Source organism: Pleuronectes platessa, chromosome 4, assembly GCF_947347685.1.
Source record: "Pleuronectes platessa chromosome 4, fPlePla1.1, whole genome shotgun sequence".
NCBI lineage: Eukaryota > Metazoa > Chordata > Actinopteri > Pleuronectiformes > Pleuronectidae > Pleuronectes > Pleuronectes platessa.
This window is the reverse complement of record NC_070629.1, coordinates 6,842,574-6,870,561: the sequence shown is the minus strand read 5'-3', so window position 1 is coordinate 6,870,561 and position 27,988 is coordinate 6,842,574. Positions and strand designations below refer to the sequence as shown.

The 27,988-nt window shown below is 41.0% G+C and overlaps 2 protein-coding genes across 4 annotated transcripts; both read left to right on the top strand.

Moving 5' to 3' along the window:
* Positions 1-31: 31 nt before the first annotated feature.
* abcb9 (ATP-binding cassette, sub-family B (MDR/TAP), member 9) lies at positions 32-7,212 on the top strand. 3 transcript variants are annotated; one of them, XM_053420326.1, is made up of 12 exons: positions 32-130; positions 983-1,716; positions 2,256-2,370; positions 2,933-3,063; positions 3,179-3,384; positions 3,463-3,660; positions 3,755-3,883; positions 3,972-4,160; positions 4,506-4,679; positions 5,665-5,824; positions 6,366-6,502; positions 6,676-7,212. In XM_053420326.1, the coding sequence occupies exons 2-12, from the start codon at positions 1,038-1,040 to the stop codon at positions 6,994-6,996; spliced, it is 2,439 nt and encodes an 812-aa protein (XP_053276301.1). In that variant the 5' UTR covers positions 32-130; positions 983-1,037; the 3' UTR covers positions 6,997-7,212. The 3 variants fall into 3 exon arrangements, with proteins under 3 accessions (XP_053276301.1, XP_053276300.1, XP_053276299.1); XM_053420325.1 differs by having other exon boundaries at positions 40-823; positions 919-1,716; XM_053420324.1 differs by having other exon boundaries at positions 40-1,716.
* Positions 7,213-8,775: 1,563 nt separating this feature from the next.
* Positions 8,776-27,491, top strand: vps37ba (VPS37B subunit of ESCRT-I a). Its single transcript, XM_053420328.1, has 4 exons — positions 8,776-8,967; positions 15,776-15,947; positions 22,107-22,189; positions 24,743-27,491. The coding sequence occupies exons 1-4, from the start codon at positions 8,863-8,865 to the stop codon at positions 25,217-25,219; spliced, it is 837 nt and encodes a 278-aa protein (XP_053276303.1). The 5' UTR covers positions 8,776-8,862; the 3' UTR covers positions 25,220-27,491.
* The last annotated feature ends 497 nt before the right edge of the window (positions 27,492-27,988 follow it).

Genomic DNA, 27,988 nt, shown 5'->3' with positions numbered 1-27,988 from the left:
GAGGGGCCACACCGTGTTTACTTCCGGGAGAATTACTGTACTTCAAGATGGGTCGAAAGCAGAAAGAGATATCACTCCACAATATTTCCCGTGCATTAATACCACTAAATGCATTTGAGTGTTCAGGAAGGTAAAGGTTCGGCTTTAGTGTATTTTCTCTTATACGATTATTTAATACCAAGTGCGCCGCTTTTTATTTACATATTAACACTGGATTTGAAGTATCTAAAGAGAACAAGGGCAAGTAATTCCGAGTAGCATAACAGGTCGTTTCATCACGTGTAGAGCCAATTTATTTATAAGATTGTTATTTATTATAAATGCTGCCTGGTTGATTCACTTCACAACACCAAACTGTCGTGGCAGGATCTAATTGTAGAATATCAGAACACAGGAACGACCTAGTGTGAATCTCCTGTATCATAGACGATCTATGATACCGGTGTCCACTTGGTTTGTGTTATTATCTAGTTGGTTCGGTTTCGTGTCTGGGTGTGTGTGTGGTTGTAGTTCTCTTTCTCCATTGTAGTGTTTTATTACCTGTTTTATAATCTAAATGACGCAATGTTTCCGCGGATACCTGTCTGAATATTATGGGATTCAAAAGCATGGACGCATTTGTAACGTGAGGTAGCACACCGCCTGCTAAGAGCTTACTGACATAGCTAGCTAACGATGTACATGTAGATAGTTACGGTCTTACTGGTCAGTTATTTATCGTGTTGTTAAAGTAAATGAAGACAGTTGCTACCTCATATGTACTTTACTACCCAGGTTTAGTGCTTGAGCTACGAGACCGGATATAGTTTCCTTAGAAATAAAAGTAAGTGTATAGAAATTATACAAATATCCCTGTTTGTTGGGATAAATGGTGCTGAATTGTGTGGCATGTTTCTTAATGTAAGGTCTCATTTATAGGTGTTGATCAAACTCCATTGATCACTGTTTTGAAAACCCCAATCTTTTTTATGACCTGGGATAGTTTAACACTGGTTGGACTGGTCTTGACTCCCTGTCACGCTGCCTGAAAAATCAGCATGGGCACCAAAGTAGGTGTGAGCTGCACTGTGTCATTCATCCTCCTGGATGTTGTCATCACCACTGTCCTGTACACACATGGATCCCACTCTGTCCGATTCAGAGAGGATGTGCTGAACTTTAACATCCTCAAGTCAGCGTTGGACCTGTGGGGGACTGCCCTGCTCCGAGGGTGCCTCCTGCTGGGAGCCTCCATAGGTGTGTCATGGAACAAGGTGGACGGCCCGCCGAGGGTCGCTTCGCTCGCCACCCTCATCCTCTTCCTCTGCCTGGTCCTCATCAGCTTTGCTCTGGCCAAGCTGCTGATACTGAGCGAGCTGGGCCCTATGACACAGCAGCCCTGGGTCCTGAGCCTCATATGCTGGACGTGTGCCTCTTCTCTGGTTGTCATGCTGCTCTGGAGGCTGCTGAGCTCCGAATCCAGCTCAGGGAGTCGTCACCACAGCAGCAGAAGCAGAGAAGGAGCAGCAGGCTCTGAGGACACAGAGAGCCTGGTGGGGACTGATGAGGAGGGGGAGCAGGAGGTGGGAAGTGAGAGGAAGAAGCAAAACGAGGAGGGAACCCAGGAGAGGGAGAAGACCAGCTCTGGAGCTACACTGGGACGTTTGATAGCCATCTCAAGCAAGGATGGCGGGCTCCTGTGTGCAGCTATCCTCTTCCTCATCATTTCTGCTGTGTGTGAGTGTCCATGACATAGCAATGTAAACCTATTAAGTCGAAAGTGTTTACTCCTGCCTTTTCAAAAAGATTCCAACACCTGCACAGCTTGCAGGTTATACTCATCACATATAATTCAATGTATTTAGCTTTTGCTAAATACATTCAGCCCTCAGCTCATTTTCCAAGATGCTGTGCATTTATATATTCAGCATTTTTCCATATTGAATGATGTTTATGATGTGTTTTTATTGACTATTGCTGATAAATTTCTTAAGCAATCATTAGGTCTGTGTAATGCAAATTATTAGAAAATGTCCATCAAAATATCTCACAGCCTTTAAACAATCCCTTGTTTTCTTCAGCTTCACCATTCACCTCATTTTATTTCAATTTCATTACACATCTGCAGTAAATTTTAAAACAAATACATTCTTGTTGTAGACAACTTGTCACTTACACATACGAATAAGTCATTGTGTGAATGTTAAGATGAACTGAGACCTAGAAATGTGTGGACAGCTCTAACATTATATCACGGTGTCTACCTTTAACTGCAGGTGAATCATTCATACCGTACTACTATGGGAGGGCCATTGACAGCATCGTGGAGAACAAGAGCATGGCGCACTTTGCTAAACCAGTCATCACACTGGCAGCACTGGCCTTTGTCAGGTGTGTATAAACAGGTCGCCTTCTGATGTCAAATGTTTGTACTTTGATCCTGTGCACATTTTCAAAATTGAGCAATTGGCATAAGAGATATATAATACTTATTGTACACAAGTGACACAGTAATTTGATTGCATAAAATTGTTGCAAACTACAATTCTAATGTTAACTTGAATCTTATGATAATTATATATTTTTGGGCATTATTGGACAGTATTGGTGCTCCAGCGTCCTCCCACTGTCCAAAAACATACAGCTTAGCATAAACTAAGACAAATAACTCTAAATGGACACTCCAAATTGACCCTAGGTCTGAAAATGAATATTTATTTGTCTCTATATATCAGCCCTGCAATACGCTGACCACCTGTTCAGGGTGTATTTTACCTCTCACCCAATGTAAACTACGATGCCCATGGGACATGGAGTTTGCTGAATTATTGACAAGTGACAGAGCCGCTCTACCAGATATGAATCAGTGTGTCAGCACATGTCTTGTCTTTTCAAACCAGAGACAAGGTTTTTGCACTTGAATGACATTTGACAAACTTTTTTCTCTCCTCAGTTCAATTGCAATGGGAGTGCGTGGAGGGGTCTTCACGCTGACATTTGCTCGAATAAACCTTCGTCTCAGAAGCCGTCTCTTCAGAACGCTGATGAGGCAGGAGATAGCGTTTTTTGATGAAAACCACACAGGTAAATGTCTGTCAACACAACACTATCAACAGAGCCATCTCTGGTCCCTTCCTTTATTTTAGGTACCTCTTTTACCATGACATGCATCACGGACTCTTTCTATATCACCCTGTAGGTGACATCATCTCACGGCTGTCAGCTGACACCACCCAAGTGAGTGACCTCATCTCCCAGAATGTCAACATCTTCTTGAGGAGCACCATCAAGGGCATCGGCTTCTTCATCTTCATGTTCGGGATCTCCTGGAAGCTCAGCCTGGTGACCATCATGGGATTCCCTTTCATTGGCCTCGTCTCTAAACTCCATGGAGAATACTACAAGGCAAAGTAGTTTTGGCTTCATTTGGAGGTTAAATCTGAAGTAGAATTATATAAGTTATTATTTTCTTTTCTTTTACAGAAATTGACTAAAGAAGTGCAAACCACTCTTGCAGAGGCCAACAGAGTTGCAGAAGAAACGATTTCAAGCATGAGGACAGTGCGAAGCTTTGCCAACGAGTGTGGGGAGGCCGATTCCTACGACGCCAAGCTCTTAGCCATGTTCCAGCTCAACAAGAAGCAGGCTTTGGCCTATGCTTGTTACATTTGGTCCAGTAGTGTAGGTACCAGCAGCTCCCTCTTCAGACGAGGATGTAAAGCTCTACATCTCTTTATTCTTTTTATCGATAACTCTACTTTTGTGTGTTTTTCAGATTTCAGAGTTTGGTTTAGAGGTCGCTGTCCTCTACTATGGCGGCCACCTTGTGATTTCTGGTCAGATGAGTAGTGGTGACTTGATATCTATTTTCATATACATGCTCGAGCTGGGAGAATGTCTAGAAGTATGTCAAGTGTCTTTATTTATTTATTTTATAACAAGTGTACAAAAATAACACCACTAACCAACGCCTCGTGTGATCGGTCTTACAGAGCATTGCATCAGTGTTCACAGGCCTCATGCAGGGCGTGGGAGCTGCTGAGAAGGTTTTTGAGTATCTGGACAGGGAACCCAAACACCCAGCTGATGGCACAAAGGCTCCTCACACCTGCACTGGTCTGGTTGAATTTAAAGACATCACGTTTGCCTACCCGACCCGCCCTGAGGTTGATATTCTCAAGGTTTGTTCTGAGGAATCTTGGTCCCATATTATGTGAATTAACCCAGTATGACTCATATTCACAGAAGTCTGTTTGGATTTAGGAAGCACAGGTTAAGGTCAGTTTCCCAAAAATATTTTAACTAAGTATTTTATATAATTTAGAATCTGTGTCTAAAGGCAAGCAGAATTATGATTTCAATTTTGTTGTGGTATTTGAATAATATTATGTTCATATTTACAGATCAAATTCTGTGAAAATATGATATATCAGTAAATAGAGAAAAAAGAAAGTTAAAATAATGAATGATATTACTGACTGTTTTAATGTGATTAAAATTACTTCCTGTACTGCTTCCTGTTGTAGGGGGTGTCATTCACGCTGCGGCCGGGAGAGGTCACAGCCCTCGTGGGACCCTCGGGCAGTGGAAAGAGTTCCTGTGTGAGTCTGCTGGAAAACTTCTACCTTCCTCAACAAGGCCAAGTGCTACTGGATGGGAAACCTGTTCAGACTTTTCAGCACGACTACCTTCACTCCAAGGTCTGTACACATCTGTGTTGTAGATTCAAGCTCAGCGGAATTATGAAAGTGGTATCCTCAAATCAAATTTAGCTTGTGCTACAAAGATTTCAAAAGGAAATATTCATAAACATGAAAATAAGCCACTATATAATAGAATATAACTATAAACATATTAAGTATAAAATAAAGTGTTTCAATACAATAAAAGTAAACACATGTTGAGATGGCAAGGATGCATACAAAGTGACTAATAAAGATAGGTATGGTGTATAATAAATTATATGAATATTGCACCAGTATGGTAAATATGATAGTTACTTCACAGTGTTTTAAGAGGACATGATGAATATGATTAATATATATGTATATGTAATAAATATTTCATATGATGCATGTGATATTGTTGCACAATGGAGTCAGACGGTGTGTAGAGGGATACAATAGGTTGTTATTAAGGATATGACTTGTGTTATTCTACTATTTTTTTGTGTTATTGTCAAGAACTGTCAGCAAAACTCGCCAACGAACAACACATTATTTCATCTGCCAATATTTTGCAGCTTCAAATTTCTCTCAGGCCCAACTCCAATTGTGTTCCTGATTGAACAGGTGATAAATTACAAAAAAATGATTTAGTAATTTCCTAAAGTTTTAGTTTTAGTAACCCTTACTCTGACTGGACTAAATAGTGCGTCAGTGTTAGGAACTTTTTTCAGGTGCTGATTAATATGCACTTGTTGATACAGTGTGTATTATCAGCAGCAGAGTTGTTGTATAAGGGATTGAGTAGATATAGATAACAGAGAGTGTGTTTGTGTTCATGGGAGTAGAGAGACTCACTTGTGTGCTTTAGAGCTGGTTTGTTCTCGGAGCTCCATGGCACAGAGGAATAAGATGTATACGGCCTTCGCCACACCTTTGTCACCTGTTACCAAGATCAGGTCTGTTTTGGTTTTCGGCCATTCACATGTAAATCCGTCCACTTGACATTGTGTTTCTGCAGGTAGCTCTTGTGGGCCAGGAGCCTGTGCTTTTTGCCAGGACGGTCCAGGAAAATATCACCTACGGCCTGACTGACATCCCCATGCAGTATGTGGTACAGGCTGCTACCAAGGCTAACGCTCAGGACTTTATCAGCTCCCTCCCCAAAGGCTATGAGACAAGTAATGATCAGATCTCTTTATATTTAGGTCTGCCACCGATGTGTTTTAGTTGTAATGGAAGTGGAGTTCCATCAGTCAGTGATTATCATCACCGAAACAACCATTAAGAGACCAACCATTGCAAGGTTGGGTATAATTAGGTTTCTTCTTCACAAATTAGTCAAGACTAATACTATTCACTCTCATGTTTAGAATATGATTGTAATGTTATAGTTTCATACTGAATTTTCTGCACTTGTTTGCTGCCAGATATCTTATGGTTAGTTCAGGTTCCGTGGGAATCTAGTCCCAAGTTACATCTCATGAGATTGAATCATTACCTCGTTTTGAAAAGAAATGTGTAAATTAAGCTGGTGCCAATATCAGTATAATGAGTCCCATCCCATCCTCACTTATTCTGGTGTATGTTTGAGTACAAATCTGGCTAGGACGATTGTTATATGTATTTTTTATAATTTTAGTCCCCTCTCCACTGTCCACCATCCATTCAGAGTCATAAAAGCCCCCAGCTGGCTAATTTCTCACTCACTCACTTTCTTAGGTGTTGGAGAGAAGGGCACCCAGTTGTCAGGGGGGCAGAAACAAAGGTTGGCCATTGCAAGAGCTCTCATCCGGAACCCACGTGTTCTTATCCTGGATGAGGCGACCAGTGCTCTGGATGCAGAGAGTGAACACATTGTAAGTAAACAGCTACATTTACTAAAAACAAAATGTCATCTGGCATTCAGGAGATGGACAAAAGAAATGCGTCACCTGTTACATGTAATGTTATCCTGTATCATAGCACCTGTAATCAATACTACATTAGTGAATGATTTACTGTGTCAGTGAGGTGTTGATTTCTGCTGCAGGTTCAGCAGGCTCTGAACAATGTCATGAAGGAGCACACGGTGCTGGTGATCGCACATCGGCTCAGCACAGTGGAGAAGGCAGACAACATCATAGTGATTGACAGGGGCCACGTGGCTGAACAGGGCCCTCACAGTCAACTGATGGCCAGTGGGGGGCTCTACTGCAAGCTGGTGCAGAGGCAGGTCCTGGGAATACAGACGGGGGCGGACGTCCTAAACCTGCCTGAAAACCTCAGCTGGAAGCCTGATGGAGCACATCAGCGCAGGAGACAAAGCAGCAGCAGCAGCGCCAGCGAGTCTGAGTGCAAAGTCCGCTACTGAGAATGAACTCCAGTGTGAGGAGATGAGATTGGACTGCAGCTTACACCATATATGAACTGCAAGAGACTTTTTGTGAGGAAATTCTTTAGCTTTGACACTATATAGATCAAATTATATTTGATCAAATGATAATGTCCCAATCAGTTCAAGTGAAGATGCACTAATCAACGTACTGAGTGACTTTATTAAAGCACTGGGGTGTAGGATTCAGGGAAATGGAATATGATATCTATAATTATGTTTTTATTAGTGTATAATCACCTAAAAGGGATAGTTCAACGAAAAATGGAAATTCACTCATTATCTTCTCACCACTATGCTGCTGGAGGGGTCAATTTTTTCTTAAAACGTAAAAAACAAACAAACAAATTGTAACATGCCTCCATACTGCTCATCCAAGTATCCCTAAGCCCCGACATTCAAATCTGATTCGAAACGGCTAAGGGGCAGTTGACGACATCAGCGAGAACTCTGGATAGCTGCAGTTACAGCAGCACCAACTGCAGCTATCGCGAGGACTTCTGAGTATTACTAGACGAGATCAGCGAGTTTTCATTGTTGGTTGAACTATCCCTATAACATTGTCACTACATACAACTTGAATCAGTGGTCCATGCTGATATTACTGATGAAGATAAATCATTGAACCAAAAATCTATTAAAGTCACTTTAATATAATAAATAATGTAATCGTACCAATCACTGTAAATGTAATGGTTTCAAAAGTGCTGGATTAATGCCTCATGTGGCATTTAATGTCCCCTGGTTTAGTGTCAATCATGTCTCCTTCTCGACTGGGGACTGGTAGTAAATGGGTCTTACATGAACAAAACATCAGTTGTATCTTGAAGGGTAGAGGACATAAATCAAATATATCAAATTAATCATGTTGGTGTGACCAAGGTTGAAACAATTTGTCAATTAATTGGTCACTTTGGGAGAACGTTAACATGCCACATTTGATGATTGATTCATTACATAAACGTAATTCAGTTTCAGATCATTTATCTGAATAACTGCGAGAATAAACCTAGATCATGATATGTTTTTTAAATTGTCCTTATCATCAAGTATGCTAACACTGTTAGGGCCCGGTCACACATCCAGCGAGGAGACAAATAAAATACTGGCTTCCTGCAGTCAGACAAATCACAGCGTGGGTTTGCGTCGGGTTAAACTTTGGGGAACCCTGACCAGAGATATCTGCTTCACATTCGCATAACTGTGAGTGTGCCTTTTAGCTGCAAACCAGGGGTGGGGCCAGGGGGCTAATCACTTACTATCAATAAATATGACAATTTGTTAGGAACTAAACTTTTAATTCTCTAAGATTTTTTGAAGTACACAATGTTTTTAATATGGACTTTTTCATAAATACGTGTGGCTTGCTCCAGCTTTAAAGACAACAGTAAACACAGAAAGACATGTGTACCTCAGTGAATCAGGGCCGGGACCTGGGTGTTGGCCCCTCTGTGTTAATTGTGGCCCCTGATTTGGAAAAAATCTAGGTTGGCCAATGACACAAGCAAAGAGCCAATCATCATACTCAGTAGTGCACCAAATTAATATGTGGTGTATATTTATTATAATTCAAGTACATGTATTATTATAAATTTAATAAATGTATCTCCAATTAATATTATACATTGTAGTTTTAAGTCTCCAGAGATAAATACTGTGTTTTTCACTTTCTTGGTAAAAGTTGACCCTACATCCTGATTACTGGGTCAGGCGATTGCGGAATTTCCTTGATGCCGGTGAACGCAGCAGCGGGCCCGTGTAGTTCCTGAGAGGAGCTCAGTCAGCTGCTGTCACAGAGAGGGGAGCAGAAGAGGAGGAGACACCAGCTCAGACACAGCAGCCAAAATGTCGACTTCGTTCAGCAAGTTCAGCGACTACACCATGACACAGCTCAACGAGATCCTGGAGGACGACGTCAAACTCAGCAACATGGTCCAGGAGATGGACGAGGTACGTGGGGCTGAGCGCCTCTTCACTCTGGCGTTAGCCACCGACTCGGGCACTGTTCTCCCTTTGTTGTCCGTTCCCAGCGTCCTCCTCGGCGAGAGGTTACGGAAATAGTCGCTTTGCAGTCACGTTAATGATTGTGTGTCGTGAACGGGACTGTAATGTCGGGGAGAGAAAGGCTTTAACCTTGGGACGCGGCGTTGTCTCAAGTTTGAACACACGAGGATTCGCGGTTGACGACATTGTTGTCCAGATAGCAGCGGCTCGTCAGTGTTGAACAGGACCGACACCTCGCGGAGCGGACTCCGGTTCCCAGGAAACACAACACAAGTGGTGGCCTAGCTCTCCCCGTGTGTCCGGGTCAGACCCAACTTCGCTCACTCAAGTGCCAGCTTGATGGCCGACTGTCCTGTCGACACGCACTCGGGGCACTTCACAGGAAAACAATACTTAACAGCCTCAACGGAAATGTGACCCGTTCATCGGTTTCACAACAGCTTTGGTACGAAGAGATTTTAATCCCACCAAGTGCTGTTTTAATGACAAAGGCTTTCAGCTGAACTCACAATATACCAACTAGATTCAGAGATCCTTATTGTCATAAACATCATCGTAAATGAAAGGAAATATGAGCACGGAAAACAATAATAATGGTAGCAGCAATACAATAAGGTATATTGTAGATAGTACACAGGGTGCAAGTTGTTTTCAATTAAACCTTATATATTCAGAGCTGGTTTTAGGTATGTTCATGTGTGTGATGCAGCTGTCAAAGTTCCATCAAATCACATGTTTAATCAAAAGAATCAAGAACTACCAAACCACACAGAGAGACACACAAGTGTGGGATCACCTTTCACAGGACGGGCAGAGGGGCACGTCAACTGAATAACATTTACAACATTAATGAGAAAAGACAAGTGTCTAACTCAAATGGAGATTTGTATCACTGTTTAAAGTATTTATAAGAAAAGGTCTGACAGTGATAAAAGGCGCAGCAATGACAACTGTAATGATAGCAGTATTGCCAGTAATGTTTGTACGGCCGTATTGTATATCTAAGCAAACTAGTTTAGTAATCTTAATTCACAATTACGTGGCACCAGGATCCATGACGTGGCCACAGCTGAGATCCTGGATCTGTGGGAATAACCCTATCTAGACTCTATGGTCTCAGCAATCCTCACCTGCTTTTCACTGCATCATAACTCTGCCCTCGTCATGATAAGCTCCTGATAAGCCCCAGATTTTTCCATAGTGATTACAAGCCATAGTCCATGTAAAAGTTATTTTTTTCCGCAGACAGAAATTTGGTATATCAAGACAGAGGGCGGAGAGATTTAGATTTAGAAGGATTTTTATACAGGATTTGTGCTTGTGATTATTTCCCCCGTGCTGCTGCTCCTTCCAAAACTGTCATTTCCAGTGTGGGCTTTTAATCTGCCCTAATGTCCTGCTGAATCAGCCCAAATAGGTCCCTGGTGTTGGAAGACATTTCCTCACCACACTGATCCTCTCTCTGCCTGTCCCTCTCTTTTTTGACTGTAAAGTGCAAACTCTACAGGAAACACTCTTCTTCCTCCTTCCCCTCTTTACCATGCAGCCTGGACTCCGATCAATAATTACCAACATTAAGCACAAAGTGTCAGGCCACAGGTACTTCTCTGTGTGCTGTCATGGTGCTGTGGCTTTTACATAACAGTGAGGGACGCACTTGCCTGTTTCCGCACACAATAAAAACTGTAAGCTACTGTATGTGCACAAGATCCATTTCCCCCTTACAAAAGCAAGTAAGAACACAGTATGGTATTTTTAGCCATTTGGATGAATGTTGTGCTGTGAGCTGGCTTTTGTGTTGTCGGTTCTGTTTTTGATCCACACCCTGGCTGATTGTCTCCATGGTTTCATTTTCCTTCTTCCCATAAGAAACAGAGAGGGAGGGACTTGTCTGTCGCCATGACACAGCAATAGTTTGTTGACTTAAGTTAGTCACACGGTTATTGTCGAGATGCAGGAGAATAGGCCAAGTAACGACATGCCTCAGCCGAAGGTGGAACTGTCTGGGGAATTCTTTTTGAATAGCCTGCTGACAGGAAACAAAAGGCGGTGGGTGTCATACGGCATTGAGTGAAACTCGAGAGGACTGAGAGGCACTGACTTTACAGCTGGAGTTTATGGACAAACACCCCTCCTTCACATATAGACACACTAGAAGACTAAAATCATTCCGCCCAGATTATTTTGCAAACACACATACAAACACACTTGCGCTGCCTTTTGAATAATGCAAATAGCGCTGCCAGGAAATTTGTTTAGATCCAGTGCATCCATTTTCCCACCAATTGACCCTTAAATGTGTTGTGCCTGTGTAGAGTACTCACTGTGTGCCGGTAATATTCTGCAGCAGTACTGTTTATTTTTCAATTTGACTTGCATATTAGCTAGAGCTTCTAGAAATATTGTAAGAATTGTTTGATCTTATAATCAGCTGGTTGATCATCTACATTTTGACTACTCTACTGAGCTAACACCGAATGATCGAGATTTGAAGATGACCCAGTTTTTATTAAGCCACCACATGATGTATGGCTCATTTAAGCTTTCTATCGTACTCTACGTGTGGAAGTGAGTTGAGATGACGCTGAACACTGACTGCCGCCTTTACCTCCTTATCTTTTTGAGGTCTTCACTAATCCAGGAACAGGTTTTACAGAGCATGTAGGCTGTACTCCAAGTTCAGAATTCATAAGTGAAAAAAATTAGAACATCTTGGTGCATAAATGCCTCGTGTGCGTCAGTCCATTCAAACCTTTACATGCTTTTCTATTGTAGCAGGACTATAATGGACTTTTTAGGCCGATATCAATATTAGAGTTTAAGAAAATTTGATGACCGTTTATCAACCGATACTAATCGAAGATAAATGCATAACATTCAAAAATATTATTGATTTGCATTGCTTAAGGTGGTGTCCATAGAGTGTATATAAAAATGGACATAGATTCTGAAACCTGTCTTATCTTGAATGAACAGCAGAGACTGACTCAACTGTTTGCAAAAATAAGTCAGTTTGTGAAAGAGTCTATGAGAAAGTGATTCTACTTCTCATTTGATATATAACGGTAGTAGATGGTTTCCTAAGGAATTTATGTACTCAAGCTGTAGTTTCAAGTCCTATTCAATACAAAAGGATGTTAATTTAGTAAACTATTACCATTTAGAGTAAAATACACGAGCACCAAAACCATAGCTGGGACCGTCCAATGTGTGAACAGGAGGGCGGGAAGTGTCTGCTTCCAAAAATCCTGGATAAAATGTCAAGTCAAGACTTCATCACATATACAGGACATCAGAACCTTGAGCATGACTTTCATTGCACGTATCACATGACTATTTTATTCCGGTCATGAACATGTGATCACGCCTACAGTAAAGTTTGGCTTGTTTATTTGCTCAAGATATAACCTTCAGATTGCAGACCTCCTGGGAACATTCCAGTCGGCAGCGTGAGGGGACTTTTTTTATTCCTTCTCAAAAAGACAAACCAAAAAAATTAGGGACTTATTGTATCGCGGCCCAAAATCAAGGTCTGAAGTGAACATTGGATTTAGAGACTCGCTATAACACTACTTCAGTGTAATAGGTTATCAAATAAATGTTTCACTTTGAAAAATTACTTAATCTTTTGTCCAGCTTTTGTAAGTTTCATCTACACTGAGGTTTGTCCTTGAGAAAATAACAAGTCCATGGTCTCTCTGGTGGACAAAACAACTTTGACAGTGTCTCTAAATTATGTCAGCATTTCTTTATTCTAAATTCTTGTAACTCATCGATCAACACATTCACTGATGATAAGTACCAGCAGGTTCACTCTCCTGTTTAATCTGTCAGTCTAGCTCCAGAATTGACATTTATTTACCTATTACATATATAGGCTATTCCTATGTCTTCAGTTCTCAAAGCAACGCTGTATTTTGTTGCTCATTCTGTTTCTCCCTTATGTAAAATTTGTATGAGTGTTGTTTACAGTGACCTGTGTCTGACAGTAGGTTATTGCACCATCTCTCCAAAATTCAGGTCTGTGGTCCATTCAGAAAAGCTCTTAACCTACATTTCCTCAGATTATTCCAATCCTTTATGGAGTTAATAGTGGAACATTGGAGAGCACTGCGGCCAGCAAACAATTATGTGTTTGGTTTGACAGAACAGGCCTGGAGTTACGGATGCTATTTAAAGGTCTGCTTCTTCAGCAGGCAAACATTGAATGAACGAATCAGCGCTTGCAAAAGGGTCTCCCCTTGATGGCTGAAATTGTGGTGTTAGTAGACATAATCTGTTTTTCCAGTATGTAATGTTGCCCGTCCCCATTCAGACCGACCACCAAACACGGCCTGCCTCAGTCACTTTTAGAAGACTATTCCATAATCACCCTCTACACTTGAGTGTATTTTTAGTTTTCCCTACGCATTCTCACCATGTCCGTGTAATATTTACACTCACAAAATGTCAGCTGGTTGTGTGAAATGAGTCATTTGCAAGATAGCATGGGTGTTATTTCTATTTAATCCGGTGTTCTGACGACAGCATGTTATACTTCCAACTTCATGGTTTTAGATCAGACATGCCTTAAAGTGACGTTCCACATTTATTTTAGGTAAGGCTCAGTTTAGAGGTAATACTACTCAGCCTTTTGAAGGACGTTTTTTAGACTGAAAAATGCAATAATGATGTCAACCACCACTTAAAAAAAATCGTATTTACATTACACAATGGATATAAGGGGATTGCCTTTCAGGAACCATTAAATCTGTCAACTTCCCCCGTTTTTTAGGAAGTGCTATCTTAAATCCGCTGACTGACCTTTAAGTGTTATGTCTAATTTTAATTAAGTTATTGAATGGCTGTGTTGTAATGAGTAAAGCCTGAAACATGCTTCTGCGACTGCGTCTTTTCACGCCGCTGTGGCGCAAGACTCGTTGTCATTCATGCTTCCCCAACCGTTGCGCGTCTTACAAAGCAATTCCGCGCTAGAACACTAGGCGGAGTAATGCTTTTTGTCGAAGACGACCTGAGAGACGCCTTCTTTGTGGGTGTGGCAATCGTTGTTGACTGTTTATTTACCTTCTACCAGTCGTGTTCTCCATTACAAACACACGGTGAACCATGGCAGAGAGTGTATTCACGATTCCAACCGAACAACAATTGATTGAGATGGAGCTGCTGCTCATATTTTCGGACCTCTTCCGACAGGAGTTCTTCCCGGTTGTCCATTCTTCTTTTTAAAATCTTCCGTTGTTTCTGCCTGTATTATGGGGCATGAAACCGGAAATGCAGCTCCAGAAGGGATGTAGAGCAGACCAATCACAGCCTTGCGGGCTGAGTGAGCTTGCGGAGCTTTGCCGTAAATTTTAGAAAAGTGGGGTGACGACCGTCAGCACGTAAGAAGGGATACATAAGCACGTAAGGGACCCGGAAGGGCTCTTGTGCTTACGGGCCCGTGAAAACGCAGAAGCATGTTTCAGGCTTAAGGATCACCAAATACTCAAAATTATAAGGTTTTCTTCTTCCTCTGTTCTCCTACTTATTGTTTTGTTTACTCTCATTGTTTTGGTTGGTCTCATTACGCAACATTATTTTGGGTTTCATGATTCATCAAATCCATGTATGGTTTAGACCTTGATTTCTGATCCATGCTTTGGCTCATACCACTGACTGTGCTGAGGTTATGTGCATCTTGAGCTGATGAAACTAGTATTTTACTGCTGTCAGAACTCAATCATGAGATTGGTTTATCATATTTCCGCTTTACAAAGTATCAGAATTAGCATCATTGAAAAACCAATATCAGGTGACCTTTAGTTTACCTGCAACCTTTTACTTTACACCGAGTCAGGGTATCTCAGACTATAAAGTCTCAACAGCCAGTGACACCAAATTAACTTCCTCTGTACGATATAGTCCATTGGCTTTATTGCCAGCCATTTCTTTTGAATGTTCTACTTTCAAATGTGAAATATGGATGTATGCACTATAGTGCCCTTTAAGAACATTTTGAAACCCAACTTTATGTATGAGTGATGAGTTAAAATGATAATTATACATAAGTGTGGGAACCTTCATAACTCTGTTCACTGCACCTGTTGTTTATGACGTAGGATACTGGCACACCTGAATGAAAGGCCGCCATGATTTGTCATTTGATCCAGCCTGCGATGACATGTCAGTAGGGTCTGTTGTTCAGTTAGTCAGTCGTCAATACAACTGGAGGAGTTTGTATTTTACCGTTCATAATGTTGTTAAGGTTATAATAAGAGATGTTTTCATTTATATTTTCTTCAATAACCAGACCGATTAGGCAAAAATGACTAATAGCTACCTTTAGTTATGTCCTTGAAGTAGTTTAACATTTATATTTTCGACTTAACTTATTGGACTTTTTAATTTGAACTTTTAACTTAAAACAAATGTAAAATTAAACCTGTTTAACTGCTGAAATAAAATGATAAAGGATTATTTTGTCTTCTTGTTGTAATGAAAAGAGTTGGAACAGTTTGTGTTAATGATTTGTTTTTCTAAATATGTAAAGAGGATTGTGGGAGATGTGTGAAAACTGGCAGTTTATGCGCGATGATTCATAGTTGATATTCATGAATAACCTTTTCCAATTTTATTTCTTGGATGAAGAATTATGTATAGAGAATGATGATATTGTTACATTTTTGTCCTGGACCTGAGAGACAAGTTGTGTCTCTTCAGACCATCATGCTGAAGCTTTGAAGACAGTGTTGATACTTTTTGTTTTCTCCCTTAGATGCAGGAGGTCCAGCAGAACAAAGAGAAGACACTGGTCAGCAACCGAACGCTGGCCCAGCAGAACCTCGCCCTGCATCCCATACTAGAGCATAAGAAGGAGCAGCTGACCAAGTGCTACAGCTGCCTTCAGGATAGCTTTGAGTCCTATCAGCTCCGCAAGTCCACTCTGGGTAAAGCCGCAACGCATCAGCTACAGCAGCAAGACATTTTTCATTGATTAGTTTATCTCAGCGTCTTGAATTTTGAATGTCCGCCAGCTCGGAAGAAATTTGAACACACTTGTACATGTGACTGATACATGAACTTGCATGACAAACATAGGACAATACACACAAATCACCTAACCCTAACCCACCATCCCATTGAGATACAGTTTTACCTAAACTTAAAATATTATAGGGATAGTTCGCCCAGAAATGAAAGTTAACTCATCATCTACTGCCTACTGTGCCGATGAAGTGTTTGAGTCCACAAAACACTTTTGGAGTTTCAGAGGTAAAAAGCGTTCCAGCCAAATACAATACAATACAATTTAAGACATAAGTGATCATATCTAAAAAAAAAACATAACCCGCCTGCATACTGATCATAGAGTGAATTTTTATTTCTGTGTGAACTAATCATTTTAGCCCGGGTATGAATATACTGTATTAACTAACAATAGAGCTGCAAATAGTTCTAGATGCATGTGATTTTAAATATACATAAAGTAATGTCATATTAAAAAATATAGTGAAATCATATACAGTAGTAGAATTATTAAGCTTCTGTCGTTATCTTACAAGTACTGTTCAGATTGTAATCAGAGAGCAGAACATACACGGGTGAAGTTAAACACACCATGGAACATTTGATCTCCGAGCCCTTGCTGTACCAATTAAACTAAGAATACTTTGATGATACGCCATTTAAAATAGGACTGCAACTAATGATTAACTAACATTATAATTTAACCTGGTCATAAGTTCCCCTATTCACTAATGAATGACTTGGTATGTTGAATATTAGCTAATGTTGAAATATTTCCCTTCACATTTCCCTAGAGTTGAAAGTTGAGTGTTTTATTTGTCGTATAAACTATATTCTGCTACAAATACAGTGCTTTAAGAAATATTGAAACAATTGAAATATATATATCAAAATATAAATATGTGCAAAGAAACGTACAATAGACAGTAATGCAGTGCAATGGACAGTAGAACATGGTCTTGTTGAGACTTCAAAAACACAAATTGTGTGCAGTTTGGTGGTGGTATGTGTGTGTGTGTGTGTGTGCGCGTGCGTGTGTGTTCGTGTATGGGGAGTTGGGGGGCAGAGTGGAGGATCTGTGTTTTGAGATAGTCCAGGGTGGTGTCGGGGGCCAGTGAGTGTTTTACAGTCTGATGGCATTTGGATAAAGCTGTTCCTCAGCCCTTCACGCTTCTGTACCTTCTGCCAGAGGGCAGAGGTGTGAACAGTTTGTGGGGGGGCTGGTTGGAGTCCTTGACAAAGGAGCAGGCTCTTCTGTGGACTGTGTGGTGGTAGATGTGCAGGTGCTTGTAGTCCATTGCAGTGGTGACCCCATGCCACACGGTCATGCAGCTGGTCAAGATGCTCTCAATTATGCAGCTGTAGAAGTTGTCTATTTAACAATAATATATGATAATACATTTTATTTGTATATCCTTTTCAGTATTACAAAATCAGAAAGCACATCAAAACAAATAACAATAACTTTATTGAAATATAAGAAACATTTCATAACCAAAACATTATTAATCGATTAATCAATTAGCTGATTTCACTGAAAATAAATTGGCAACTTTTTTGGTATCAGTTAATCAAATCAGTTATGGATGGATGCCAATTATTCTTATGTGGATGGATGCCAATTATTCTTATGTCTGAGGAAGTGTTTTATTTTAAATTGAATATTAGAGCTGATACCAGTCAGACAAAACAAGAAAGACATTACCGTGGAATTTTTTTTCAATATTTAACGTTTCATAGACTGAACTATTAACTGATTTATATCAAGTAATCAGCAGAATACATTATCCAAAAAGCAATCATTCTTTGCAGCCTCACTACATAGTTTACTGTGTAGTGAGGATCTGGATCATTGCATGCCGAGCATTTTTGCTTGCAAAATCAACTAAAGAGAAGAAATCAGTTTTAACAATTGTAGTTTTTTTGTTGACCTAAATCCAAACCGAGTTAAACACTAGGATTGGTCCATATATGGATCTATTTTGATTATGTTCACATATCATAAATCAAATCAGCAGCGTGTCTCCTGTAGTAACAGATTTCCACTCCAATCATCCTTTTAATCAAAGTTTCCAGATGATTTAGGTAGTTTCAGTTTAGTATAAAATTAAACTCCTTTTATCGTCATCGGTTCAGTGTTGCGTGATGTGTATTTGTTCCCATTCTCACCGTGTGAACATATGTGAAGAGACCTGTTTCACCAGTTCCCAGTTTTTCCATCGCAGGCCGTGACGGCTGTGTTACCAGAAGCCCTGTCGTCATGTTGCTAAATGCTGTTCGGGTTGGGCAAGTTCCAGATCTGATTTAGATCTCTACTGCAGGGATATACAGGCTTACAGGACTGTATTATCCCTCACGAAACACCTTCACTATACGTCCTTCCTACTGTGAAGAAGACAGAGTGAGAATACTTGTGACCTGGTTGACACAGTGGTTGCCAAGCAGCCTTCTCAAAATAGCATGCCGGCCATTCACCACGTGGCTACGCTGATAAAAGTTTGACTTTGTCTCCTTCTCTGCTGACTCTTGTTGTTATTTTTAAGGAATGCACACATGTTTAGCTTGTTGTGATGTCAGTCGACAGTCTGTACCATTTGAAACAGTCTTCTAAGATTCCAAGCCCCAGACACAGTGCACAGAATCACTCACACAGGAGCGAGGCTGTTCAGCAGTTTTTGTTTGTTGTCAGCTAGCAATGGCTTTTGTCAAATATAGGTTACCCGGTGTTCCCCCCGCCCCCCATGCACTTGCCTTCCTAGTTGTGGATTTGCCATAGAGCAGCTGGGGAAGGAGAGTGTCGCTCAGTGCTGAGCGAAAACGTAGCCGATTGACCCAGATGAGAGATGTAGAGTAGCTTGCTGTGCAGTTGTTTGCGTACAGTTACGTCATACACACACCCCTTCTCCCTCCTTGCTTCTTTCTCGAGGAAATGTTTGGCCTCTGCATTAACCTTCACTGTCTGTCACAACTCTGGAGCCTTCACCATCACCTCCACCAGCATCCACTGCATCAGAGAACAGCACAGCCCCACAGTGGGCCATTGTGCTTCCAGGCAAGCTGCTGTAAACCAGCCCTAGTGGGTGGGAGGGAGGGAGTGGTGGATGATGGGACTAACAGTCTGGAAAGTTAGAAGGCGAAGGCGAAGGCTCAGCGAGAGGGAGAAAAGGCAGTGAGGCAGCCCCCCCCCCCGACTCACCGCAGAGGTCGGAGTGGATTCTTTTACCAAATGGCTGTCTCATGATCTCCAGGCCCAGGCTGTGTGTTGTGCGCTCTGCAGACTCCCTGCTCGGCCAGAGAATCGCAGCTTTGTGTGGAGGAGTGCTGCTGATATACCCGAGAGTCCTCCCTGTTATAGAAAGAGAGCGAGACGGAGTGCAATGGGAGCTCACTTTGGAAAAGGGGCTTTGTGTGAAGGGTGAAGCTTCTGTATTTGAAGATTTTCTATCGAATTCACACCGTTTCAGTCAAATTTGGCATAGCAACATGAGGTTTTGGGGAGCGAGTGCCAACAAGATAACATTTTCACCAGTAAATCAGCCAATTAGACAGAGATTTTGGTCTGGAATCCCTCTTAACTATTTAGTTTGTTCCTCACATGTCAGCTTGTCAACACGTCTAAGAAGAAAAGTGGCCTGGCTGATGCTTAGACAAATCTTAAGATGCTTTTCCCTAATGAATGAGCTGAAATTGATGCACCAGCATGATACAGGTGCGTGAAAGACCTGTGGTCTTGGAATACTTTTTTGGTGTGATCACTGGCAGGTTCTGCTGTTGGGCAGGCACGGACACATGTTCAGACAACTGGCAGACGCCTTGAAGCAGGGAATGCTGTGCCAATCTGAGAGGAGGGTGGGAGGAGAATTACGCTTCGCCCCACCTTTCTGTCATTACCGGACCTTGTTGTTTGTTCTTTTTTTTTTTTTTTTTACCTTTTAAAGCACTTAATCCCAGTCACTCATTTACCATAATTTAGTGTTGCCTGTTGATCATGACTAGTGAGTGTATTTGTGTTATTATTTTGTTTAGAACCAAAGAGCCTGGCAGAGTAAAAAATTATAACGATCAACTAAATCTTGTTAGGCATTGTAAAAACCTGTGCTGACCTATATTTAATTCAATGTCCAATGCATCAATTATTTACTGTACAGCTTTGTTCACTGGGTTGCCATGCGCAGACATTAGCCAGGAACAGCAAATCATGTCAGAGCGAAGTCTCTCATGTAATTAGAGATCCCTTTCGGCTGGGCTTGGTAAAGGTGAGTTGAGGGCGGTGGAGATCAGTAACTAGTCATGTGTCACTAGTCAATTGTCAGGATGCCACCATGCGTGTTTGCAGTCTCTGCTCCAGTTGGTTATAAACTTTCAGTCCTGCTTAGGAACACAAACAAAACAGGCCTCCTCCTTAGAGACACCAAGATGGTTTCAGTTGACTCAGTGGGGCTTTGCATGTTCACAGCAAACAGAGGCGTTACGGCTGTTAGGACGACTGGAAGATTTCCCAGCTTTGTGTGATGAGCTAATTAAAACCTGTTATTAGCAACGCATTAATTTCAGCCCAAGAGTTCCTTGGTTAATTTAGGAATGGATGACACTTTGTCTAGAATACATCTGTGCTGCTTCTAGCGTTTTATAAACAGTACACAAGAACCTTGTGACTCAAATGTGTTGAAGTGATTTCATAAAAGAGGTGAGGAATTGTCATAATGTAATGGAACAAAAGGGTCTTTGTCGTAAGGACTACTGCAGTGAATGCAGATGAGTAAAATAACAGTAGAGCTGCTTTAAGACGTGCACCGAATTCTGGAGAATCTCCTGGTTCAGAATGTCCGACTGTCAGCACCCAGACTTTCTCCAAAGATTTTTTGCAGGATTCACTGTTAGCGAGTTGATGCGTTTATGACGTTTCTAACACAAGACAAATGAAAAAAATAGAATAATAAAATAATACAAATGTCTCAAGATTAAAAAGCAATGCCACACACGCAGAAGACATTGATGAATAGGCCGAGTAGAGAACCTCTGCTTATAGGAGCAGACGCTGGTGTGTATGCGCTATAAACAAAAACATATTATCGCTGCAGTGGAATTTATATGTTACGTCCTGCCTCCTGCATTCTGCACAACTCCTCACCTGAACGCTCTGGAGAATGCTGTGTTGTTGTGAACACGTCTGAGCAGAGAATCTGCTGCGATCTCCTGATGTGTGAAAGGCCACCTCTGGAGAAAGTTTGTATCCAATTGTGCAGACTGAACCCAAGATTCTGAACCCCAAATCGGCCCTGATGGCTTTACCGATGGCTTTAAGTTGGGTCAATTCGGAGCGTTCATTCTACGCCTAGACTGCTGCAAATCCATCCTGGCTGGTCTACCTGCTAGTGCTATCGGACCTCTGCAGCTTATCCAGAATGCAGCAGCTCCGCGCTCTGCTCTTCGCTGCTCCCTCACTGCGAGGGACAGCTAACGTCTCAACAAAATCACAACTGTTTTCCGTCCTGGCTCCTAAATGGTGGAACGAGCTCCCTAATGACATCAGGACAGCAGAAAGTCCAAACATCTTCTGCCGCAGGCTAAAGACACATCTCTTCCGAATATACCTTGGTTAAGAAGATGATCTCTAATAACCATCGTCAACTATGGTGTTTATATTTATGAAAATAAAAAATTCTGTTTAGCTGCACTTATAGCAGTAATGCTTTTTTGAAGCAAATTGTACTTACTTAATTCTTTCTGAATCATGAGGGTTTGTCCCCTCATGGTTGAATGCACGTATTGTTTGTCCCTTTGGATAAACACTCAGCTAAATGTAATGTAAAAGGTTGATAAGATTCGAAAAGCATGATAATTTTTTGCATTCAATTTAACTCCATCAAAAGCGTCTGAGCATTAAGAGTAACTTTACTATTAACTATTGGTCTAAAAATCTATTTCACAATGTGCTTAACATTTGTTTGTCAGCCATTGCATGCCAACACTATTTATATACGTGGTGAATGTTATGAAAATCCTGAGTATGACAAGTTGCCTCTGCTCAGTGCAGAATAATAATATTTGTGTTGTTACTCTGTCTTGTGATTTAACAGACCACAAGTCAGGAAACACCTCCCTGGACACTTTGCTGGCCCTGCTGCAGACGGAAGGAGCCAAAATAGAAGAGGAGACAGAGGTAAGCATTCTCCTAACACCAAATAGTTTATTGTACTTGCTTTTCCAGTTGTTGATGTCAACTCGTACAGAGGCTTCATTGTTCAGATCTAAAACTAGTTGGAGAGCCTGTGGTTATAATTTCCGTCCCTGCAACAGCTACCTGTCCCTGGATCACAGTTTCTTGAACTTTCCGATCTCTGACATGACCAACAAAAGCTGAGTTATGCAAAACAACCATTCACAGGCCAGTTTCTACACAAATAATAAAATGTATTAATTTCTTCCAGTGTGTATGAATCTGTGTAAAGAACCACTGCTGACTGGTCAACGCAAGAGGTTTCGATTGGATTTAGGGGCCTTTGGTTGATACATTTTGGTTTTACAATTTCATATCACAAAATGAAACTATGATTTAACTATTTTATTTATCTTCCAAACTAATAAATTCAAAATAATTTGCTCTGAATAATAACAGAATAATAAATGACCTTGTATTGCTCAGTGCTACATTTCTCATGTTCAAATCCAAATTTTCAGAGTCCTCAAAGACCTTTAAGTTATTAATATAAAGCACAAAAAAAGGATTGATAGATATTGAGCTTTAAAAAAATCTCATCCTATAAAACAAAACTAAGAATTTAAGGTTTCCAATTATTTTTCATTAAAATACAATTCATGTGTAAACCTTCACTCATATATAGTGACTTACGTAATATATTTTATAACAGTTAGAACTTAGTAATAACCAAAGTCAACACTTACCATACACTTTAAGTGCAAATGAAAATAAATTAAAGATCTCCTTTCCTCCTGGGCATAATTGTTTTTCTGAAAAAAACTAAAACAAAGTAAATGTAAATAATCCCACATGTACTTAGGGTTCATTGTCCAACTTAAACATCAGTAGTTCGACAACAGCTCATTGGCTCGTCACATAGCTCAAGATATCAATATTTTTTATTGCATCGATTATATTGGATCAGTAATAATTTAATTGATCCATCTAGATGAATATTTCCTTTGACCCTTAATAATGAATAGATTGTAAATTAACGTTCCTGAAAACATGTCTTTCCAGTTGTAAATGCGAAAACAAAACAAACAATGGAATAATTTATTCCACACTGAAGTGACGTCATTAATCTCTGGTTCGTCTTGTTTTCTACTTCACTGAGCTCATGTGATCCAGAGGATATGTTAGTGACACTCTTGGGTTTTGGTGCCATTCATTTTAATTGATTTAATTCATTCGACTTTGTGTTCCCTAAACTGCAAGAAAGGTCCACCATCTAATTAGTACTCTTTGATTGACCATCACCTCAAGTGTGTCTAGATTTAGTTAGCTTCAGATAAGCCTGTTGTTGAAGAGTCAAATAATCCTGGTATAACTGGATTTATTTTAACAACACTAGTGGTTTGACATTAAATAATAATAACAGGTTTACATGTGCTCTAACAGCATGTCAGGCTAAGTCAGCTCTGTACGATGAGAAGACGTTAACCGGTTGTGCACAACACATGGTGTGTTGTCTGACCACATTGTCATGGAATGACTATTGTGTAACACTTGATGAAAGGTTTTGGAACTCAGTGAGATGAGCAGCAGTGACGGTAACAAGGCAGTGACATGCATGAAATGAGAGACTTTGTCCTGGTTTAAGCTAGGAAGCTTCCTCATGCCTGCTCCTGGGACAGTATACCGTTTTTAATTCTTAATCTCTCTTGGCTACTACTTTTTCCACATTAAGTAACTATCCAGTAAGAAAACTGGGACCTTTATAATCACGTGATCTAACCAATTATGGCGTCATTACCTCTGCCCAGGACGTTATGTTTTCATCTGGCTTTATTGTTCACTGTGTTAGTTAGAAAGATCGCACAAAAACTACTGGACAGATTACCTCAACTCTTTGTTGCAGAATTGCCAGAGGCATTATGGTTTTTGTTTGTCCTTCTCATTCTCATGAGCACGGTACTTGAACTTTGGTTTACCTTTTGGTGGCCAAAGGTCATATTCACAATGGCCTCACAAAATATGTTGAACATGTTATCTTGAACGTGATATCTTAAGATCAGCTCAAGCGAATGTTTTCAAATTTGGCACAAACTTCTACTTTGACTCAAAGATGACCTTATTCGATTTTGGTGTTTGAAGGTCAAAGATCAAGGTCAAGGTATCCTCACGTCCCTGTGAATGTGATATATTTGAACTGCCTGTAGGAGATTCAGTTATATCTGGTACAATTCACTTGGACTCCCTGATTAACTGATTATGTTTCAGTGGTCAAAGGTCAATATCACATTGGTTTAAAAAACATGTTTCAGCCTCTTGATTATCTCAAGACTGCTTGAGGGAATTACTTAAATTTGTTATCAGTTGTTACTTGGACTCAAAGAAAAAGTGTTCATGTATTGGGTCAAAGGTCACAGTGACCTTAGAAGAATCTTGTGGGATAAGTATGTAAAAACCTGTAAACGGATACCGCACTGGTTGAAGGAGGCACACAACCGCACTGCAGTAATTCTAGTCTCCCTCTAAAATGGTCTCAATTCTCTTCATCTCTGTCAACAGAATATGGCTGATTCGTTCCTGGATGGCGACATAACCCTGGATCCCTTCATCGATTCTTACCACAGCAAGAGGAAGCTCGCCCACCTGAGGAGGGTGAAGATCGAGAAGCTGCAGGAGATGGTGCTGAAGGGCCAGCGGCTCCCCCAGGTGTCTGTGACCACCTCCCGATCTCAGGATGTGTCAGCGGCCTCCCTCCTCACAGACGCCAACAGTTCCTCCCCTGTCCCCCAACCTAGGAGGAAACCCCCGGCTCCTCCATCCCAGCCATCCCCAATTCTTGATCCAATGATGTCTGTCCCCCAGCCCTCTGTCTTCTACTCTGCGTCACCATACCCGCCGATACCTCCCCGAACAGGCCAGCCCTTCCCTAATGTCCCCTCTGGCTACCCCAGCCACTATCTATCTCAGTATCCCCCTGCTTTGCCGCAGAGGCCCCCACCTCGCATGACCCCACAGCCTGGCTTCATCATGCAGTAAAAAAAAGAAGCAGTTTCCACTCTGAGGGCAGCAGTGTGTGTTGTGGACTTTGCACCACTGGGATTCCTCTGAGAACTGATTTTCTTTTCATGTCGTCTGCCTTCTTGAATAACGACCAATCACACCAAAAGAAGGTGGACCTGTGCTGGCTGGTCTGGTCATGTTTGATTGAAGCAGATCTCCAATAATCTTTTGTGTATTCCATCTCACTCCCATCAACACTCCAGAATAACAAAAAAAGATGTGATGAGATCGGCCTCGACTCTCCCTCCAGGAGACCGGCCCGCTGCAGGCTGTGGTGAAACAAGTGTCAGTCTATAGGTCACTGGGCTGGGATTTGTCATTTATCAGCACTTTGTGTCTGCAGGCGGTGCCCTCAGCTCGGCTGACCCAATAGTTTTCAGTCTCTCAGCTCCCTTCAAACATGTTCCTCGAGCTTTTTATGGAACAGCAGAGTCACTCCAAAAGAAGGGTTTAATTTGTCCTTTCCATTTGCAGCATACTCATTTACTGGTATTGTATATGCAAGCAAAGAGAGACCCTAATTACTGTGTGGTTCTAATGAAAATATCGTTTCCCAGAATATATTCAGGCGAACTGCATCTATGCTGTGATGTTTGTTTGTTTTTGTTTGTATATAAACATTCATAAGGTACATAGAAATATTTGAATTTCAGCATCTTTTTGTGGTAAAATACTAATGGAGGTATATTGATAATAATATTAATAGCCAAAATAGACTGATTAACGTGTAATAACGGAGGGCTTTGATTGGTGTGTCTCATCTTCAATATGTGCGTTTGTCTAAAGAGAGTCCAGACCTCCCTGTTTCAAGATGGCCGACTCTTGCACTCAGTCCATCTCGGGGCAGAAGTCTAAAGGGAGTTGAAGGAGACGATCAGTGGCTGAACTACAGAAACAAATCACTAAGCCTTTGGAGCCTTGCCTGAATTGAAGGATTTTTGTATAGTCATACAGAACACTTTCAAATGTGAGTTTTTTCTTTTTCTGTGGGCTCCTGTTTCAACACAGCACTTCTGTTTCCTTACGTCCATTGTCTTTAAAACCCTAAGTTTGAAGTTGAATTGAGGCCAAAGGCTTCTCTGGACCTCCCACACATGGTTCTGCTCAGTTTTCTGCGACATTGTGCACCAAAGACCTCCAACATCGCATCATGTTCAAAGTATTTTGCCATGGTCTTTTTTGAATAGATGATATTTACAAGTAAACCATGTAGTGAGATACTGTTCCATTGATACCAACATATGTTTGGGATGTTGAGCTGAACACTTTTTGTAACATTGCGAGCCAGATTTCTTCAGGAGTAACTTGTCCAAGTCAGTCTTGCTTTTTTGGAGGATATGTTTTTGTTTTTCTCTGAGTCAGATTTAAAACATTCTTTCTCCTCTCGACTGCTGTTGCTGTGCACTGTTGAAGAGCCACGAGTGCCTACGTTTGAAGTGACGTTAATCGCATCCTGCTGATTACTCCATGTTTCTCAAGCTGTAGAGGTTACCCACACGTCTGCCCAGCCCCAAACCTTATAAATGAAAAACTGATCTAGCATTCGGTCTTCTACTTTTGCTACTGATCCCATGTTCCAGAAGAAGGCAGAAAAAAAGGCAGCGTCTGACTGTTGGTCTGTCATGTTTTTGCTTTCTCACTGGAAGCAGGAGGCCATAACTGAGCAAAACTGAACGTGCCAGAGAGACAAGAGACACCCTCGGGGCTTTATTCCTAGTGGTGCTAGTGCTTCTCTTCCATTCTTCCTCCAATGTGTTGAGGTTTGCCTGGGGTAGAATACAGAGATTTGAGCATGTCTTGTTTTCGTTGCAGTTAATTTTTTTTCTAATTGGCTAAAAAACAGGGCTCTGAAATGTTTTCATGTCATATCTTGGTGATAGTACTTCACTTTGAGGCAAAGACTTGGACCACAGAATGGACTGAGCATACTTATCAGCACGCAAAACCACAGAGGGAGCAGAAGCAGAAGCCTCGGTATCTTGATGAACCAGCATTTCTAACAACTAACATCGGATTATTCTTTTGTGCATGGCCTTTTGCTCTTTGTGTTCAGTCTGAAGATTCCTCTTGAGGGCTTTGTTTTTAGCTGTTGATTTGCTTTTAACATTTGAACTGATCCACTGTATCCATGGTTTTATATGTGGTTGGTGATATTTTCAGTGTAATGTTGTAGGTATATTTACTTATAATGAATGTTTAAGTGGAATTTAATGCTATTTTCAAGTTCAATAAATCTCAGATTTTTTTATCTGGTTGTGTCTGGTTGGTTTATTATTCCACACTGAACACATCTGAATTCTCACTTGACGTCTCCAGTAGGTTTGTTCACACAGTAAGTGGTGGTGTACTTCCGAGCATCATTTTCTTTTGGAAAATAAAACCAGACTGCCCTCTAGTGGCTTTGTAATGAATGAAAGTTCACTATTGCTAGGGAGAGAGACCTGAGGATGAACTCCTTGTACCCTGTGTTGGGAAAGATTGCTGGTCATCTTCAGAGGACGACTATTCTTAGTAAAACTTCAGGAAAACTTTCAATGTCACAATCTTAACAATGCTTCTGAGATATATGCATACAGATATACACATACACACTTGGAAATGCATGGTACTTGTACACCTAGCTTGTTTGAAGTGTCTGTGTGTGTGTGCCTTATTTATACCTGATTTTATTTTTCCAAACATTACAACTTAGAATAAACTTTACATTCATACATAGGTGATCAATGTAATCCTAAAAACGGCACT

Coding starts and splice junctions, on each gene's coding strand:
- abcb9 (XM_053420326.1), top strand. CDS start 1,038: ATGGGCACCAAAGTAGGTGTGAGCTGCACTGTGTCATTCATCCTCCTG. Junction 4,680..5,664: donor ACGACTACCTTCACTCCAAG/GTCTGTACACAT, acceptor GTGTTTCTGCAG/GTAGCTCTTGTGGGCCAGGA. Junction 6,503..6,675: donor ATGCAGAGAGTGAACACATT/GTAAGTAAACAG, acceptor TTTCTGCTGCAG/GTTCAGCAGGCTCTGAACAA.
- vps37ba (XM_053420328.1), top strand. CDS start 8,863: ATGTCGACTTCGTTCAGCAAGTTCAGCGACTACACCATGACACAGCTC. Junction 8,968..15,775: donor TGGTCCAGGAGATGGACGAG/GTACGTGGGGCT, acceptor TTTCTCCCTTAG/ATGCAGGAGGTCCAGCAGAA. Junction 15,948..22,106: donor GCTCCGCAAGTCCACTCTGG/GTAAAGCCGCAA, acceptor GTGATTTAACAG/ACCACAAGTCAGGAAACACC.